The sequence below is a fragment of the Acinonyx jubatus genome, chromosome E2 (assembly GCF_027475565.1).
Source record: "Acinonyx jubatus isolate Ajub_Pintada_27869175 chromosome E2, VMU_Ajub_asm_v1.0, whole genome shotgun sequence".
NCBI classification, from domain to species: Eukaryota; Metazoa; Chordata; class Mammalia; order Carnivora; family Felidae; genus Acinonyx; species Acinonyx jubatus.
The window spans coordinates 55,350,236-55,369,403 of NC_069396.1; the positions used below are offsets into that span (position 1 = coordinate 55,350,236).

At 37.4% G+C, this 19,168-nt stretch overlaps 3 protein-coding genes across 5 annotated transcripts in view; 1 reads left to right on the top strand and 2 right to left on the bottom strand.

Annotated features, from left to right (window-relative positions):
* Nucleotides 1-18,383, bottom strand: part of LOC106972991 (zinc finger protein 677-like) — a 433,591-nt gene extending 415,208 nt beyond the window's left edge. The window contains exons 1-2 of the mRNA XM_053210929.1: nucleotides 18,332-18,383; nucleotides 17,252-17,317 (exon numbers count right to left, since the gene is read on the bottom strand). Of these exons, the coding sequence (XP_053066904.1) occupies nucleotides 17,252-17,266 (15 nt within the window). The 5' untranslated portion in view covers nucleotides 17,267-17,317; nucleotides 18,332-18,383. The remainder of the gene's footprint in view (nucleotides 1-17,251; nucleotides 17,318-18,331) is intronic.
* Nucleotides 1-19,168, top strand: part of LOC106974915 (zinc finger protein 677-like) — a 153,086-nt gene that overhangs the window by 79,417 nt on the left and 54,501 nt on the right. The window lies entirely within an intron of this gene.
* On the bottom strand, nucleotides 1,932-18,405 carry LOC113593304 (zinc finger protein 677-like). Of its 3 annotated transcripts, none has more exons than XM_027037105.2 (4): nucleotides 18,332-18,405; nucleotides 17,252-17,317; nucleotides 11,331-11,457; nucleotides 1,932-7,359 (listed from the first exon to the last, which is right to left on the bottom strand). In XM_027037105.2, exons 2-4 carry the CDS (start codon nucleotides 17,264-17,266, stop codon nucleotides 5,705-5,707), a joined length of 1,797 nt encoding a protein of 598 aa, XP_026892906.1. In that variant the 5' UTR covers nucleotides 17,267-17,317; nucleotides 18,332-18,405; the 3' UTR covers nucleotides 1,932-5,704. The 3 variants fall into 3 exon arrangements, with proteins under 3 accessions (XP_026892906.1, XP_026892904.1, XP_053066932.1); XM_027037103.2 differs by having other exon boundaries at nucleotides 11,304-11,457; XM_053210957.1 differs by lacking the exon at nucleotides 18,332-18,405 and adding an exon at nucleotides 18,201-18,301 and having other exon boundaries at nucleotides 11,304-11,457.

A 19,168-nucleotide genomic window follows, 5' to 3' on the forward strand; every position in this document is an offset into this window, starting at 1 on the left:
AGTTAAATATTAGGCAGTGGTGACACAGTATTGGTCTCAACTGGAAGACTAGGAATAATTGGGAATTGCTAGGTCTTGTACTAATGAGGAAAACATGAAATGTGTGATTTTGTTACAATTCAATTTTCAATATCTTGTTAAAAATTTGATGATACTGACATTGAAGACATAACTGAGGTATAAAAGACCTACCAAATATTACTTGATACAGATTCGTAAATGGAAGAAGCAATACACTCCTGACTGGCTACAGGGGTAGACAACAGGAAAAGTATGTATCTTAATAAGTCCTGGGATCAGCTCCCTAGATAGTTTTAACAAATGATATTTACTATCTTTCCATGAATTCATTAGCACACCCCATTGCTGTGTTCTCTTGGTAGTGGTACATCTGCCGTAAAGAAATAGGTCTGTGCCTTCTCCAAATAGGTCATGGTTTTGGATCTATTCCATATAATTTTAGCTATTATTAAAATTTGAAAAATGTTCACTACAAGGAGTCCCAAATTTTATTTATTTAAAATGTTAAATAGGCGTAAGACTAAAGGGAGACATAAAACAGGGAAGAGGGAGAGAGCAGGAGTAGATGAAATCAGAAATGCAAGGAGGGTTGGGGCCAGCAAACTTTACAGGGCCTGTTGGTCCATGAAGTGACTTTGATTTTCCTTTTGGAAATGAGAAGCCATGAGAGGATTTTGGACAAAAGTCCCAAAGTTTAAACGTCTCCAGTAGAATCTTAATATCACATTTCACCAAGCCACACACCAATTGTGGATATTCTGGATCCACTGTAAAATGTTCCCATTCGGGTAATTTTCTCCTTGTTTCCTCCACCTACTTGTCCGTCCGCATTTGTATTTGCATGATACATTTTCAGTGGTTTCTACTCAAATATTGCCTCATCATGTGGGCATTGCCTGAAAACATTGTTTAAATTAGGAAACCCTGTGGTGTATAATTGTACATGAACATATTTATGGTACTTTTACCACTATCATTTTTTATCCTCATAGACTTACCTTATAGATATATACTTGAAGGCCGGGAATTTTGTTTCCTGCTAATATCCGTGATTAGAATAGTTGCTGACTGATAGAATGAGTGAATGCAGTTTTTCTGTGCAAGGTAGAAAGTTACTGCAGGGTATAAGCTCAGAGACTAATAGTTCAAATGCTCAAGGAAACATGTAATTCTATTTGTGACACCAAATTCCTTACTCCTGTAACTTTCTATCCTAACATTCTGAACATCTGTCATAAACTCTCAAGCTGTATTTTCATATTTTGAGTTGTAGGTATGTGCGAAACAGCTCTATCTCATCAGTGAAGGAATGTTTTAGTAAAGCTTTTCTAAGCTACAAAATGTTAAATTCAGGATTCCCTCTCAAATGTTCCATTCTACTCTCAATACAAATATTAATCTTATTGGTTAGGTAGGACAGTTTTATTTGTGAGTGACAGTCCTCCTGGAAATCAGTGGCTGAAACAACTAGGTGGCTTATCATTCTCACATAACAGGAAGCCCAGAGATGCAGGTTGGGATGGGACGGGTCCCCTGGGCAGTCCTCTGCCTGCTCCACCTCCCTTAGCACCCAGCACTCTCTCTCCTTACAGCAGGATGGCCACTGTAGGACCAAGAAGGATGAATGGGGAGGGGCAAAGGCCTTTTCTTTATTAGGTTTTGTCTTATTTACACAGAAATAATCCCAGGAGGTTTTTCCTAATTAGCTACATATTTTAATAATGCAATTTTTGGGGTGCCTGGGTGGTTCAGTTGGTTAAGCAGCTGACTTTGGCCCGGTCATGATCTCATGGTTCATGGGTTCAAGCCCCGCAGTGGGCTGTGTGTGACAGCTCAGAGCCGGGAGCTTGCTTTGGAGTCTCTGTCTCCGTTTCTCTCTGCCCCTTGCCTACTCCCTCACTCTCTCAAAAATAAACATTAAGAAAATGCTTTAATAATGCAATTTTGATAAAGATATGGGTGGGGGGTTGGGTGGCTCAGTCAGTTAGTTGAGGGTCAAGACTCTTGATTTGGGCCCAGGCCATGATGCCAGGGTAGTGGGATCGAACCCCGTGTCAGCTCTGCACTGAACGTGGAGCCTGATTCTCTCCCTCTCCCTCTGTTCCCTACTTGTGTGCACTCTCTCAAAAATAAATTCCTTAATTAAATACAATAAGGATACTGGGGAATTTTCAAATGTCATATTGATGCCTCAACAACAAGATAAAAAGATGGTAAAGAAAACATTTTGCAGACCAGGTTTAAATATACCCCTTATTAATATTAAATGACAAGGTAGTCAAGGATAACTGTAGAATGAAACAGATTTTGTCAGTTTAGTTTGTTCAGAGAGTATAATGTTGCGTGCAACCCACCAGCAGTCTGAGAGGTGTTAAAAATGTGTCAAAAATTACTAATCCTTGGTGTCTTCTTACAGATTTCCTTTGAAATTTATTAATTTTATTTACATGAATTTAAAACTAATTTGCCAAGTTTCAATACAGATATTCTAATTCTAGTACCTTTTTGAAACGTTTTTTAAAGTTTGTTTATTTTTCCATGCTCAGTGTGGAGCCCAACCTGAGGCTCAATCCCATGAACCATGAGATCATGACCTGAGACAAAATCAAGAGTTGGATGCATAATTGCCTGAGCCACCCAGGCATTCCCTGATTCTAGTATCTTGGTAGAAAACTGGAAGGACTGATTTTGAGATTCCATTCATTCCATTCTCCTTTAAAGCGAGAGATCTACAAAAGGCTTATAGTGGGGAAATGTTCTATCACTTCTGAATGTATATTAATATTAGACTATAACTTACTAGAAAAAGAATCATGACATGGTCTAAAAATGTCTTTGGTAGTTTAGCTCAACTGTAGTTCACAACCAGTTTCCATAATCATATTGTGTGGTGGGGTCTATGTGTGCATCAGGAAAGAGAAGGCAGTAGTTAGCATGAGGAAGATTGTGGTCTTTCCCAACAAAGTCAGTTAGAAGAAACATTCAGTTTTATACTAAAGAGTCTGACTCTACTTTTGATGCCCAACTAATGATACCTGTGAAGCGTCATTACAACCTCTTACTATTCTGCCCATCTGGACAGGAAAAGCTAATAATGACTCCTGAGAGGTCCTTCCCTTGGCCGTAGTTATAAATTCACAGTGTAAATGAGTACCATCACCCCGGCCCCGCACAGTATGCATCATAACAAAGTAGCCACCGTTCCCTGCTTTCTCTAGCCATTTTCAGAACTTGAGAAGTCTACCCTGCTCTCCTGAGAAAGCATCTTTATGTAACAAATATTCTCTGAACACTTGAGTGAACAGAGTCATCATTCTTGACATCCAAACATCCTGTTCCAGTGAAGTAAGCACAAGTGCAAATGAGCAAAAAATGTTTTAGAGGGTAAATATGTGAGACTTCTCATTATCAAAAAAGATTCCCATTGTGTATGTTCACTCTTGAGAGTAAATTCATGAACGTTTACCTTTTCAAATTATTTCCCTGAGCACACCGGCACAAAATGTTGTGTTACCTTTAGCCTTACTTCTTACAGTATCTTCTTAACTTTTTCTGTCTTCTTATAGTATCTTTATCCTTACTTCTGAAATTTTCTTTTACTTCCCAATACTTTTCATATGCCTACTTTTTGTTTTCATTTAATGTAACGGTGCAACACACTAGTCTCATTTTAGCATAAAAGGTATGCATAAATATCATCATATGGAGTATATTCATGAATGGGGAGGCAGGTTTTAGAGGGTGAGAGTTTGAAATTGCACTATGGTTATTTTCATTACAGCAACAAAAATAATCTGACATATACTATGAACTTTGAGATATACTGAGATATACTATGAATTTGAACTCTCAAATTCAACTTATGAATATATATTTCCTGAACTGCACATCTGAATCTAACATGGAAAAAAATTGTTATGGATGATATTCAACCTACAGAGCCAAAGGATGTATTATTAGTGTTCATTATGAAATGCCCCAAGGAGGTGGGATGCACATGGGCTAATAACAGTCACATGATTCACTTAGGGTTATACAAAAGCTTACATTTTAGTTACTTAGATATGAGAAATAGGGTATCCTAAATCAAATAGTATCAAAATGCAATTTCAGTAGTCAAATTTGAATCCTTCACAAGCATACTACTTTTGGGTTTGTTTTTGTTTTGTTTTTAGAGCACAAGTAGGCAAGAGGGGCAAAGAGAGAGAGAGAATCCTAAGGCTCCATGCTCAGCAGAGAGCCCAACAGAGAGGTTGATCACATGACCCTGAGCCAAAATCAAGCCAGACACTCAACACACTGAGCCACCCAGTCACCCATACCTTGGTTCTTCTGATTAAAATGTCCTCTATAACTTTTCAGTTTCCAAAAATAAGAGTAATTTTTATTCATCCATGATATATAACTATTACCTTTCAAAGAGGGAGAGACCATCATTACCCTCCATTTTCTCTACCACGTATATCATCCCCAGTAACCCATCATTCTCACATAAAAATCTCATTCTCTCAATGTAACGAACTACTGTTTCATGATCATCTTTCTGATAGAGTATTCATTTCCTGTATTAACCAACAAAGGCTCTCAATGATACCAACAGATCCAGAGAAGTGCCTATGACCACAGAAAACATGACAATTAGGGTAATAGTTTTAGATCTATTCCCTACCACTCCCCATGCTCTCAGATTTATACTATACTGTATCTTAAAATTAGCATCCTAGTTTTTCCAGGGTATACACATATGACTAAGCCCCACCTAATGAAATAAGTTCCTTTAACCTTACTGATGCTTTCTCTGAAACCACCATGGTTGGCAAATGAAATGCATGTAATGAAAGTATAACATCATTGGATTCCAAACTTGAGGTTATAAAGTCATCAATAATGAAGCCTCAAGAAACCTCAAATAATTAAAAAAAAAAAAAAAAAACCTATAGGGGTGCATTGCTGGCTCAGCTGGAAGAGCATGTGACTCTTGATCTTAGGGTTTTGAGTTTGAGCCCCATGATGGGTGTAGAGGGGAAAATAAAATCTTTAGAAAAGATTTAAACAGAAGATGTTTAAGTCTTTCCACAGATACACTTGTTCCATTGACTCACATCATCTCCTGAGTTTAAATTTCTATGGAATTTAACACCTAAGATTGGTTGATCCTCCAAATAGACCTACTTCCCCCTAGTGTGAATTTTCTTATTGTAGTCCACTGGCTAAACAAACAATCACCTTCATTACACATGTAATGTTTCTGTCCAGTATGAATTCTTTGGTGTTTCCTAAGGTAAACACTTTGACATATTTGTATGGTTTCCATGTTATGTGAATTCTTTCAAGACCACAAACCACAAAGTTGTACATTTTGGGTTTTTTTTAATCACTGGAAGTCTGTACCTCTTAATCCCATCCACCTATTTTACCCCCCTCCCCAATCTGTACATTTTTTTATAAACCTGATCATACTCATTACATTTGTAAGGTTTCCCTCTAGTAAAAATTACATTCACAAGACATAATAAGCTTTGGATAAGCCTTGCCATACAATCCATTTGTGTGCTTTCTTTTAGAGATTTATATTCTGATATCAGGGGAGGTGTGAGCCATGGTTACAAGCTTTGCCACATGGTAGTTTCATATGGTTCCTCTCCATGATGGAATCTCTGCCGTTGAGTAAGCCTTGCTCATTTTATTTGCAAGGTTTCTTTCTCCTATGAGTTCTTTGATGATCCCCAAAGCTTGAGCTTTGAATAAAAGCACTGCCACACATATTAGGTTTATGCTGTTTCTTTTCACTATGTATTTTCTGATGCCTAGTAAGGTTTGCAAATTGGGTAAAAGCTTTGCCACATTCATTACATCTATAAGGTTTCTCTCCAGTATGGATTTTCTTATGCTGAGTAAGATGTGAACGTTCCGTAAAGGCTTTTCCACACTCAGTGCATTTGAACGGTTTCTCTCCAGTATGAGTTCTCTCGTGACCCGAAAGATGTGAACGTTTGATAAAAGACTTATCACATTTATTACATTTATAAGGTTTTTCACCTGTATGAATTCTCTGATGGTCAGTAAGGTTTGAACTTTGGATAAAAGCCTTGTCACACACATTACATTTGTATGGTTTCTCTCCAGTGTGTATTTTCTGATGTGTAGTAAGATTTGAAAATTTGGTAAAAGCTTTGCCACATTCATTACATTTGTAAGGTTTCTCTCCAGTATGAGTTCTTTCATGACCCCAGAGGTTTGAACGTCTGCTAAAAGCCTTATGACATTTTCTACATTTATATGGTTTTTCTCCTGTATGGATCCTCTGATGTTCTATAAGGTTATAGCTTTGGATAAAAGCCTTGCCACATACATCACATTTGTATGGTTTCTCTCCAGGATGTGTATCCTGATGTCTAATGAGGTGGGAGCACTGCTTAAAAGTTTTGCCACACTCATTACATTTGTAAGGTTTCTCTCCAGTATGGATTTTCTCATGTTGAGTAAGGCCTGAACGCTCAGCAAAGGCTTTGCTACATTCATTACATTTGTAAGGTTTCTCTCCAGTATGGATTTTCTTATGTCGAGTCAGATGTGAGCACTCCATAAAGGCTTTGCCACAGTCATTACATTTGTAAGGTCTCTGTCCAGAATGAATTCTCTCATGACTCATGAGGTTTGAGCTTTTGCTAAAAGCCTTCCCACAGTCATTACATTTGTAAGATTTTCCTCTAGTGTATGCTCTTCTGTCTTGTGCAGGTAACAAAGGATATTTAAAAATCTTCCTAGATTTATTCCAAATGTTTTTGGTACTGGGAGGAATTCCTTGAAGTGGTGAGACCGAGGAACCATTGCTGACAGACTTCTCAATTGGATTACTACATTCATACATTTCCTCCTCACTGTGAAATCTCTGGAGTTCAGCCAGATGTGCCTGCAAACTTAATCCAGTTCTATTTTCCACGCAGTTTATGTACTGGTTTCCAGAACCACTTCTGTTACCGCCCAGTTTTAACGAATTCCTCATAAATGGCTCCTCATGCATGAAATACTGGTACGTATTATTTCTTACAGAAACACTCTGCTTTTCAGGAAGAGTAACTGAGGACTGATTAAGTTGCCAGTCTTTTCCACAAGTGAGATTTTTGTCATGGGTCAAAGGCACTTCTTTATAATTTCTTGCATCATACTCCCACTGAGTCTCTAACTCATGCATATTTTCCCAGACTTCCTTGAGATCAAAATCCTGGATGTCATGACTTTCATTTCTCTCCAGTATTACCAGGTGGCACAATTCTCCTTTATTAATGTCCTCTATTGGTGATAATTCCTTGATTACAAATCCAGCTGAAGGGCTTCCTATCAAATAGAGTTGGAAGATAAATATTTTATACTAAATTGCATAATTACACACCCAAATAATACTTTATAATGAATAAAGGAAGCTTTTCAACCATGGTCTTCAAACACTATTGTTATATACGATGTTTTTAAATTTTGTTTTTATAAATGTGGGGATAATGCTTGTATTTGCACATCTATGGGAATATGATTGTGTTGTAAGTTAAAAGCCTGACCCTAGAGAAAGGAACTGATATAGCAACAGGCATAATATTGACTCATTCTGTAAGAATTTATACTATGGTATGAAGTAACAATGGAAAACATTCAACAGGGAGACAGTATGGTGTTATAGGACAGTATTTCCTCTAAAAATGATCAAACTAAATATCCCATGAATTCCATTTCTAGGTATATACTCAAAAGAATTATGTAATATATACATGTTCCATGAGACATGTACAAGAATTTTTTTTTAAGTTTATTTACTTAAGAGAGTGAGAGGTAGCTTGCAAATGGGGGAGGGGAAGGGAGAAAGAGAGAATCCCAGGCAGTCTTCACACTGTAAGCACACTGCACAATGCTTGACTTGAACTCATGAACTGTGGGATCATGACTTCAGCGAAAATCCAGAGTCAGACACTTCACCGACTGAGCTACCCAAGCACCCCAAAATAAGGTATCATTATCTAAAAAGCTATGGCAAATCAAATTAATGACATTTGTGACTAAAGCAGTAACTTAAAAAAAAAAAAAGTACGTTCTAAAGATATCACAAATACTCCATTTAAAGACTGCCATAGGGGCACCTGGGTGGCTCACTTGGTTGAGTGTCCGACTTTGACTCAGGTCATGACCGCATGATTTAGAAGTTCAAACCCCACTTCGGGTTTTATGCTGACACCTTGGAGCCTGGAATCTGCTTCAGATTCTGACTGACTCTCTCTCTCTCTCTCTCTCCCCCCCCCTCCCTCCTTCCCTCCCTCCCTACCCAATTCATGTGCTCTCTGTTTCTCCCTCTCTCTCAAAAATAAACTTTTAAAAAATGACATAAATGTAATTGAGGAAAATATATGTTACAACAATAAAATATCCCTACACATTTATGAAAATGGCCAAAATTTAGAACAGGAATACCAAATACTACTGAGAATGTGGACCAATAAGAACTCTCATTCATTACTGGTGGGAATGTTGTATCCCACTCTGGTAGACAAGTTGCACTTTCTTACAAAACTAAACATACTCTTAAATATGATTTAGCAGTCTCATTCATTGGTATTTACACAAATAAGTTGAAAATTTATATCTATACAAAAACCTACACATGAAATAGAGAAATCCTAAAATTTGTATGGAACCACAAATGACCCCAAATGCCCAAAGCATCTTGAGAAAGATGAACAAAGATGGAGGCATCACACTTCCTGATTTCAAACTCCTTGACTACAAATCTGTGGTAATTAAAACAGTATGGAATTAGCATAAATCTAATAGACACACAGATCAACAGAACAGAATAGAGCCCAGAAATAAACCCACACACGGTCAATTAATTTACAACAAAGGAGACATGACTATACAATGGGGAAAGCACAATGTCTTTAATGGATGGTTTGGGAAAACTGGACTCCAACAGGCGAAAGAATGAAACTGGACCACTGTCTGAAACCATACACAAAAATTAACACAGAATGGATTACAAACTTAAACCTAAGACGTGAAACCATAACATTCCTATAAGATACAGGGTAATGAGCTCCTTGATTCAGGTCTGGGCAATGATTTTTCTTTCTTTTTTTTTTTTTTTTTACTTCGACACCAAAAGAAAAATCAACAAAAGCAAAGGTAAGTGGGTAAGTGGGACTACATCAAACTAAAAAGTGTCTGCATGGCAAAGGAAACACTTTTTTTAACAACATGAAAAGGCATCCTACTGGACAGGAGAAAGTATTAGCAAAGTATGTATCTGATAAGGGGCTAATAATCCAAAACATGGCAAAAAGAAGCTCAAATAATCCAATTTAAGAAATAGGCAGAAGATATGAATAGACATTTTCCAAAGATCTAGAGATGGCAAAAGGACCATGAAAAGATGGCCAACATCATTCATCATCAGGGAAATGCAAATCAAAATCACAATGAGATATCACTTCACACCTATTAGAATGGCAGTTATCAAAGTATGATTTCTCTTATATGTGGAATCTTAAAAAAACAAAATAACTCCTCTTAGGTACAGAGAATATATGTGTGGTTGCTACAGGCAGGTAGTTGAGGGGATGGTGGCAGAAATGGGTGAAGGTAATCAAAATATTTAAAAAAAAAAAGATGCCTGCCTGGCTCAGTCCACAGAGCATGCAACCCTCGACCTTGGGGTTCTGAGTTCAAGCCCCATGTTAGGTGTAGAGATTACTTAAAAACAAAACAAAAATTGCTGCCAACTCTTGAGTTCTTAAAACCAAAAAATAAAAACAAAACAACCAAAAAAATATCAATATAGTGCTTTCCACATACCAAGAATACAACAAACATCTGTGGAATGATACGTTTTTCCTACAGAAAAGCTAACTAGAGATATCAGTAAGTTGTGCTCTATTTAACCTACATCTAGTTTTGATTTTCGCTTTTTAGAACTATCTACATCATGCCTTCCTCCTAATTACTGCACAAGTGCCCAACCTCAAGAAGCCAGGATAGCCCAGGAAAGAAAGAGGCCTTAGCTCTACTCTAATAGACAGTTATTACCTTTTGTTTGTCTCCTGAAAAGTTCTGTCAAGGATACAAAATGGAAATGGAAAGTGAATAGTTCCAGGGGTTTGTACTACAGAGACCTCAGCTCTGACCTGTATGTTATGAGAACCATGAGAGATGAAGGGAAAGACTCTCTTAGAGACAGCCATCTCAGTCCCTCTCAAATCACAGCACCAGTATGGTCAGAGGGCCCAAATAACAGTGTTGTAGGTCCTAACAGTGGGAGTTTAAACTTGTACGTAATTTGATTTACTCATATGAATAACAGAATGAGAAGTGTGTGTGGGATTTCCTTTGAAAGCTCCTAAGAAATAAACTTTTATTTTCCCACAGATCCTTCCCATACAATACTTAATGGACCTGCTTACTCTGTGCCCATTTCAGTTTTGACTTGTGCTCACATCCCAACACATTCCCACCTGTCTGGATGTTCTCCTATATTCACTTCACTTTCCACAGTCCAGGGATCTTTCCCCTGGAAAGAGATGATAGAGATGATATTCAGTTCAAGAAAAGATTTCTATTTATGAAGAAAAACAAAACATGTTCTGCTCTTCCAGAACACATTCCCAGCTCATTTTTCAGCAAAGAAGAAAGGACATTCAGTATATGTGGGTGTAGAAACATACTTCAAAAATTAGTCAACTGAATGCCTGAATGCTTAAGGATTATTTTAGGTATGCAGAGATCTGGTTCTTTCCAAGAAATACTGAACCAAAAGCACAAGGGTAAGACCACAGAATCAGATATTTTAAAAAATTCACCATAAAGTTTCCTTTTTTCCCAACTTTAAGTAACTTTATTGTCTCTGAGCCTTATCTTTAATGATGTCAGTGAAACTGGACTTTACTAAGACTTTAAGGATTTTTATATCCTATTCCCCAGACTCCCAGATTATTTAAATTCTAGTTAGTTAACATACAGTGTAGTATGGGTTTCAGTAGAATTAGGAATTCATCACTTACAAATAACACCCAGTGCTCGTCCTCACCAGTCCCCTCCTTTAAGCTTTTCTGACTAATGTTCTGCAACCACCTAAACAAGCAGGAATGCAGAACTTCTGAAGGAAAGGGAAGTTAGAGTCCATTTGCCACATTATGATGCCTTTCCATTCTCAATTAAAACAGCTGCAATCATTCCCTTAGAAACAGGGATTTGAAACTCCTATGATCAAGTGAAAAGAAAATGCAGACATAAAAAGTAATTACCGACTTCGGGAGGGAAGTTATCCTCACCCAGGGAGACCAGGTTCCTGTAGTTCTCCAGCATCACGTCCCTGTACAAGGCCCTCTGAGCGGGGTCCAGGCACTCCCACTCCTCCTGAGAGAACTCTATGGCCACGTCCCTGAAGGTCAACCGCCCCTGAAAGGAAAACACATTTCAGCAAGTGGACAGGGAAAGTGTTCTTATTTGACACAAAACAAGAGAAGCACAGCTGTGTAAAGACTGACTTGGCTGGAGTGAGTGCTCTTTGATCCGTGTAATATAATTTTGAGCAAGTTACACTTAACATAAAAACAAGCCATTTTAAAGTACCATTTGGGGGCATTTAGTGCATTCACAATATTGCACAAACATCACCTCTGTCTAGATCCAAAACATTTTTATCATCCCCAGAGAAAATACTTATTAAATACTATTAAAGCAGGTGCTTCCTATTGCCCAGTCCCTGGCAACCACTAATGCTTTGTCTCTATGGATTTACCAATTTTGGATCTTTTCATGTAAGAAGGGATCAAAAATGTGACCTTTTGCATCTGCCTTCTTTCATGTAGAATGTTTGGGGTTTATCCATGATACAGTATGTATCAGTGGTACATTTCCTTTCTTCTGGAAAGGACTAGACTATAGACCTGTCATTGCAGGACTAGTGTATTGCAGACTGTAGGACTAGACATTGCAGGACTAGACTATATTCATTCAACTACTGATGGGCATTTGATTGTTATCAACTTTGGTTAATATTAGTAATTTGCTACGAACTTTCGAGTACAAGTGTTTGGATATCTGTTTTCAATTCTTTTGTTATATACCTAGGAGTGGAATTACTGGGGCACATGGTTTAATTTTTTTAAGAATCTGCCATGTGCTTTTGCACAGCAGCTACACTTTAACAGCAATGTGTCATGATTCTAATTTCTTCACCTCTTTACCAACACTTTTTTTGCTGTTGTTCTTTTACAGTAGTCATTCTAGTGGGTGTGAAATGATCACTTGTGGTTTTGAGTTTGCAATTTACTAATGACTACTGTCACTGAATATCTCTTCATGTGCTTGTTTCATTTGTGTATCTTCTATGGAGAAATATCTATTAAAATCCTTTGACCATTTTTTAAGTTGGGTTCTGTGTATTTTGGTTGTTGAGTTGTAGAAGTTCTTCATATATTCTAGGTTCTAGACCCTTCGTAGATATGGACTGGCAAATTATTTCCTCCCATTTAGTAGATTGTTTCACTTGTGTGAGAATGTCCTTCATTGCACAGACATGATTAATTCTGATGATGACCAATTTATCTACTTTGTCTTTTTCTCTTTCGATTTGGGATCATGTATAAAAATCCACTGCCAACCCTCAGGTCATGAAGATTTACCCCTATGTTTTCACCTAAGACTTTTATAGTTTTAGCTCTAACATTCAGTCTTTGATTAATTCTGAATTGATTACCTTATATGGTACAAGGTAGTTTCAATTTCATTCTCCCATAGACTCTAGTTGTGCCAGTACCATTTAAAAAAGTATTGTTTTACCGCTGTTTTTGGCACACTTGTAAGAAAGGAATGGATTATACATGCATGGTTTTATATGTGGAGGCTCAGTTCTATTACTTTGATCTGTATATCTAGCCTCTGCTGGAATTATAGTTTTGATTACTCAAAATTTGTAGTAAGTTTTTATGTCAGGAATTCTAGGTCCTCCAATTTTGTTCTTTCTCACATTTATTTTGGTTATCTGGTGTCCTTACCAATTCAATATGAGTTTTAGAATCAGGATTCCCATTTGGGCAAAGATATTGGGATTTTGCTGAGGACTGCATTACTCTTTATATCGCTCTGGAAAGGATTCCCATTTTACAGTCTTGCAATCCACAAACACAGGACATTTTCACATTTATTTTTCTTTAACTCTCCTCAGCAGCTTTCTGGTTTTCACTGTGTATAAATCTTCCATTTCCTTCGTTAAATTTATTCCCATTTGTTTTCTTGCTCTTATAAATTGTTTACTTACTTTCCATTTGTTGACTGCTACTGTACAGAAATGCAACCTGAATTTTGAGTGTTAATATTGTATGCTGTAACTTCAATGAATTCATTCTAAGTCTGAGCTTTCTTTACTTCTAAATAGGAGATCATGTATACTATGAATAGAGAGATAGTTTGATTTCTTTTCCCATTTTGACACATTTATTTTTCCTCTGTGTTTTCTCTGTCTAGAACTTCCAGTACAGTGTTGATATGTGGTGTCAAAATGGGTCACACTTGTTTTGTTCTTGGTATTAGGAGGACGTTTTCAGTTGTTTACCATTGATGTTAGCCATGGAATTTTAATAATACCCTTTTTCAAACAGCAAGTTCCCGTCTACTCCTAATTTTTGAGTGTTTGTTGGATAAAGTGTCCTGTATATGTCTGCTGAATCTAGCTGGTTTACAGTGTTGCTCACTTCTTTATTATTGATATCTGGTTGTTCTACCCATTATTAAAAAGGGAGTATGAGGTCTCCAACTAGTAGAGAACTGTCTCCTCAATTTTTGCTTCAAAAAATTGGGGGCTTTGTTGTTATGTATTTATTATTTATACTTGGTTTATCTTCCTGATGAATTGGCCCTTTTTTCAATATATAATGTCATTCAACATCTTTGATAATAATTTTACTTAAAGTCTATTTTGTCTGATATTTGTATACCTACCCAGATAAGTTTCATTATTATCTGCGTGGAATATCTTTTTCCATCCTTCCACTTTCAACATATTTGTGTATCTAAAGTGAGCCTTGGGGCACCTGGGTAGGTCAGTCAGTTAAGCGCCTGACTGGATTTCAGCTCAGGTCATGATTTCACATTTTGTATGTTCGAGCCCCGCACGGGCTCCGTACTATCAGTGTGAAGCCTGCTTGAGATTCTCTCCCTCTCCCTCTCTCTTTCTGCCCCTCCCCCATGCACACTCTCTCAAAATAAATAAAAACTTTAAAAAAATAAAGTAAGCCTTCTGTAGACAGAGTGGAATCATTTTTAAACATTAATTCCTTTGTCTTTTATTGGAGAGTTTAATTTATGTACATTTCAAGTTACTACTGGTAAGAATTACTTTTGACATCTGCTGTATGTCTGATATTTTGTTTCATAATTCCTCCCTTCTTTGGGTGTCTGTGCCTCTGTGTACATGCCATTTTGATTGCCTCTGTATTTATTTTTCCATTTTCAAGTTATTTTCTGAGTGGTTATCCTGGGGATTGCAGTTTACACATTAAACTAATAATATTTGAATTTCAGTGGATACTAAGTTAGCTTTAATAGCATACAAACAACTGTTGTTATACAGTCACCCTTTATGTTCTTATTGTCAAAAGTTATTCCTTTGTAAAAGATATGAACAGATGTTTTATACACTCAAGAACAGATTTTTATTATTGTTTTACACATTTGTCTTTTAAGACACATAGGAAAAACTAAGTTAGAAAACAAAAATATAATAATACTGGCTTTTATATTCACTTATGTAGTTTTACTAGTGTTCTTTATTTGTTCCTATGGCTTTGATGTACCGCTAGTTTCCATCCTTTTCAGACTGAAGAACTCCATTTGGTATTTCATGTAAGCTAAGTCTGTAAGTGTGAACTCCCTCAGCTTTTGTTCCTCTAGGAGTCTCTTAATTTTACTATCAATTTTGAAGTATAGTTGCCTCATAAGGAATTCCTGACAGGTTTTTTTTTTTTTTTTTTAAATATTTCAAGCTTTTAATACCACAGGAGACTGCTTCCTGGCCTCCACAGTTTCTGAGGAGAAATAGGCTGTTAAACTTATTGAGAAGCCCCGTACATGAGAAGTTGTTTCTGTCTTGCTACATTCCGCATTCACTCCTTTGTCTTATAAAAGTTGACCGATTATGTGCTTGCCAGGGATCTCCATGCATCTGTCACAGCTGAAGTTCATTGAGTTTTTGGATGTGTAGGTTGTTTTTGATAAATTTGGCAAGTTTTCAGCTCTTATTTCTTCAAATATTCTTTCTCCCCTTTCTTCTTTATCCTTTCCTTCTGGGACTCCTATTACGTGTATATCAGTATTCTTCATAGTGTCCCAGAGGTTTCTTTGTCTCTGTTCATTTTTCTTTTTTTCCCTTTTATTCTGCTTTTGTCCCCTTTCTTCTGCTCACACTTGATAATTTCAGTTAACCGATGTTTAGGTTCACTGATTCTTATTGCCCACCTGCTGATGAACTCTCTAGTGAATTTTGAGTTTTGGTGTCTATACTTGCCTAACTCCAGAATTTCTATTCCATCCCTTTACTATAATTTCTATCTCCTTAGTGACATTTTTTATGTGTTGAAACACTGTTCTCCTACTCCTTAGTTCTCTTTCATGTTTTCCTTTAGCTGAAGATTTTCAAGACAGTTGATTTAAAATCTTTATTTAGTGAGCGCCTGGGTGGCTCGGTCGGTTAAGCGTCCGACTTCGGGTTGGGTCATGATCTTGCAGTTCGTGGGTTCGAGCCCAGGTCGAGCTCTGTGCTGATGGCTCAGAGCCTGGAGCCTGCTTCGGATTCTGTGTCCCTCTCTCGCTGTGCCCCTCCTCTCTCACGCTCTGTCTCTCTCTCTCAGAAATAAATATTAAAAAAAAAAAAATTTAAATCTTTATTAAGTGGAATGTCTCTGCCTCCTCAGAAAGACCATCATTAACGTGCTTAAGATGTACAATCATAAGATATCCTTAGATATCTGTAGTGAAGTCAGCCTTCTCAGAAGCAGCCACGATGACATTCTTTGTAACAGTAAGAAATTGTAAAAGACCCATGTTTCTTCATTTAGAGAATGTTCCAATAAGGATCTAAAAAAGCAGTTATCTCTATGTTTACTAACATGAGAACAACTTCAAGACATATGGTATGTAAATATTTCAATCTGCAGAGTAAAATATGATGAGAAAACATTTACTGAAGAATATATTCTAAAATCACATTACAATATGTAAATGCATTTTTAGAAGATTTGCACTAAAGAGAACGTAGCTTCTGGGTGAAGACAATCTGTGATGGTAGGAGATGTGACAGGGAAGGGGATATTTTACTTCTTAGTTTCTAAAATGCATCCCTGTGTGAATCTGAACCACAAAAATATACACTAGGGGGGTTTAGTACAAAAGAAAAATAATAACATTTAAGAATAATTCGTAAAATGAAAATTGAGCACCAGCCTTTTTGATGACAGAAAGTTCTGCTCCTATGTCTGGTTAAACTAGAAACATTTTTATCTAAAAGATGCACAGTGTAAGAGTTCCTAAAAGAACACCATGGTCTTTATGAGATGAATGCACTATAAATAATTCAAGAACATGTAGTGTTAGAGAAGTAGGTTGATTCTATACTTTAAAACCAATGTTAATAAAACAAAACGCTCACTCTATTCTTTATTCCTACTTTGAACTTCCCATCCTATTCCAAAGTATTAATATTGTGGAGTCAGAAGCACAAGGACTCCCTCATTTAACATCAAAAGGCATTTGTAAAATCAGACAAAGCAAATTTCCTCCATCAGTCTTATTTTCCAGGGTTCCTCAGGTACTTGTGCACATTAATACGTTACTTACATATGTAATCTCTTTAATCCTCATTTATTTATATGAGCTGAAAGGGCATCCAGAAGGGGTCTCTGACGAATCCTTACTGCCTAACTTCAGGGACACCACAATGCCCACTCCCCATCTCCAGTCCTTGCCTATGTAGAAAATCCTTCACAGGATGACTATCGAAAAGGAGCCTCTTCCCAAGTTAGATGTCACTGGGTCAGAGTGAGTTGGACTCTGTATGGAGATGAGAGGAGACTGGGAGAAGGCCCTGGGTGTGAGTAAACATTTAGGCAGGACATCTCGGAGACAGAGAAGATTAACAAGTCCAAAATATGACATTTTAAGAAGAAGAACAATTAATGAAAAATATGACTTTTACCTGGAGAAGAGCCATTCCTCCTTTTTCTCTCTCTTCTTCTAGCCTTCTTTCTCAGGTAAGGTTATACTATGTGACAAAAGGAATGTTGTTTAATGTTTAGAATCAACATAACCCCTTCCTCTGCCACAATATACATACGGGGAGAAACTTACTATGGGAAAAAAGTCCTTTGCTGCCCACTGCAACAGGAGGGATGCGGGGACAATAAAGTCTAAAAGGGAGCCGACAAGTGCATTTTTTCACCCACTTTTCCAGAAAGCCCTCCACTCCTGCTGAAACATACACACTCTATGCAACTGCATTGTCCGCTGTCTCCTTGCACTCAGCAAAAGGGAACTGGCTCTTTCAAGTCCTTGGCTCCTCCCTAGGCAGCCAGCATGCAATGAATGGTTGATGCAGGCCACAGAAGCCCGTCCATGCCATCAATTTGGAACAACTCTTAAGGGGCACCCGAGCTCCAGAACTCCCTGGTAACTATACTGAGAGTTTACATCTTTGTCCTGATAGTGATGGGAAGCCGTAAGTGGGTTTAATGTCAAAAGATGACACAATCAAGTTTTGAAAATTCAGTTATGATACAGAGAGATGGTGGAACTGACAGAGGCATATCCCTGTCTCTAAGACTACACAACTGCCTCTTTCTTACTGGTTTTCATTATTTTTGGAACTGGGTCACATTTTAAACTCCAACTGCATACCCTCTCCCAGAAAACTGCCAAAGACAAACACACACCCAACTTTGAAAATCCTTTCAGGGATCTTATTACCTCAGGTTCAGAATTCTTGGTCTGTCAACTCATGTTACAGGTGAGTGCACTGGGGCTCAGAGGGGGAGTTACTTTACCAAGTTACCCTGAAGAAGTCTGAGTAGAATGAACAGAACTGGGTGGAAGTAAATTCTGAAATGGTGGCCTGGACAGGTTTAATGAGAAAGGGTTTTCCAGATTACCTTTCATATTCCTGAACAAGAGAAGCTTCTCTTTCACGGGTTTAATCAAACCCATTTAATTCCTCTTTTCCAGAAAAACTATATGAAATTACAAATAGTTATAGATAGTGGAAAACACAAACAAGCGTCACCTGGGGAGATGAGCTCTGGGCAATCTCTGCACCATAAACTGATGGGCTCTGCTGGAACAAAGTTCCACATCAATCCAGACCATTCTTCAACATCTGTACAGAAAAGACAAAGGGAACTTAAGGGGAACATCTACTTAGTTGCAGACTTCAGCTCAGAACTCAGTAATGTAAAAGATCACTTAAGGGAAGAAGAGAACTGTTGAATATTAAATTAACTGCCTGAACTAGGTTTTGAGTGTTAAAAGATTACCGACATCCTTTATGGATATGTAACGAAATACCATGAAGTTATTTACCAGACATTAAAGAATAATTCCAACTTGTGAAAGAGTAGACAGCATGTAAAACTCATAATCTGAACAGTAAAAATTAAGAGGGAAAATAATTTGGAAATTAAAAAGATATCCAATGGATTATATTAAAGATAAAGAGGATACATCAAATTTAGAAAAGAATGCGATGAGCCATAAAAAAAGGAGAGAGAAATAGTACTGTTAATAATGGCTATTGCAAAAAGCACCATGTGGTTATAGAAAGTCTTCCCCCATTAAGTGACTGAGCTAAGCCTCTGCCCTCTAGATGAGTAAGGGTTCCAAATGGAATTATCTTCTGATGCAATACTTAGAAAGTGCAGATGCCTCCAACACCTGGTTTCACACCTCTCATTCTCTTCTGCATAACTGAAACAATTCCCAAGTTTTAATTAACGAGGTCACAGGGCCACAAATCAGCACTTCACAACTTAATATCCCATACCCAATCAATTCAGTACTTACCAGGGTTTGGGTCCTGTGCTTTGTCCCAGACCACTCACTACGTGTTTTGTTCTCTGTGTTA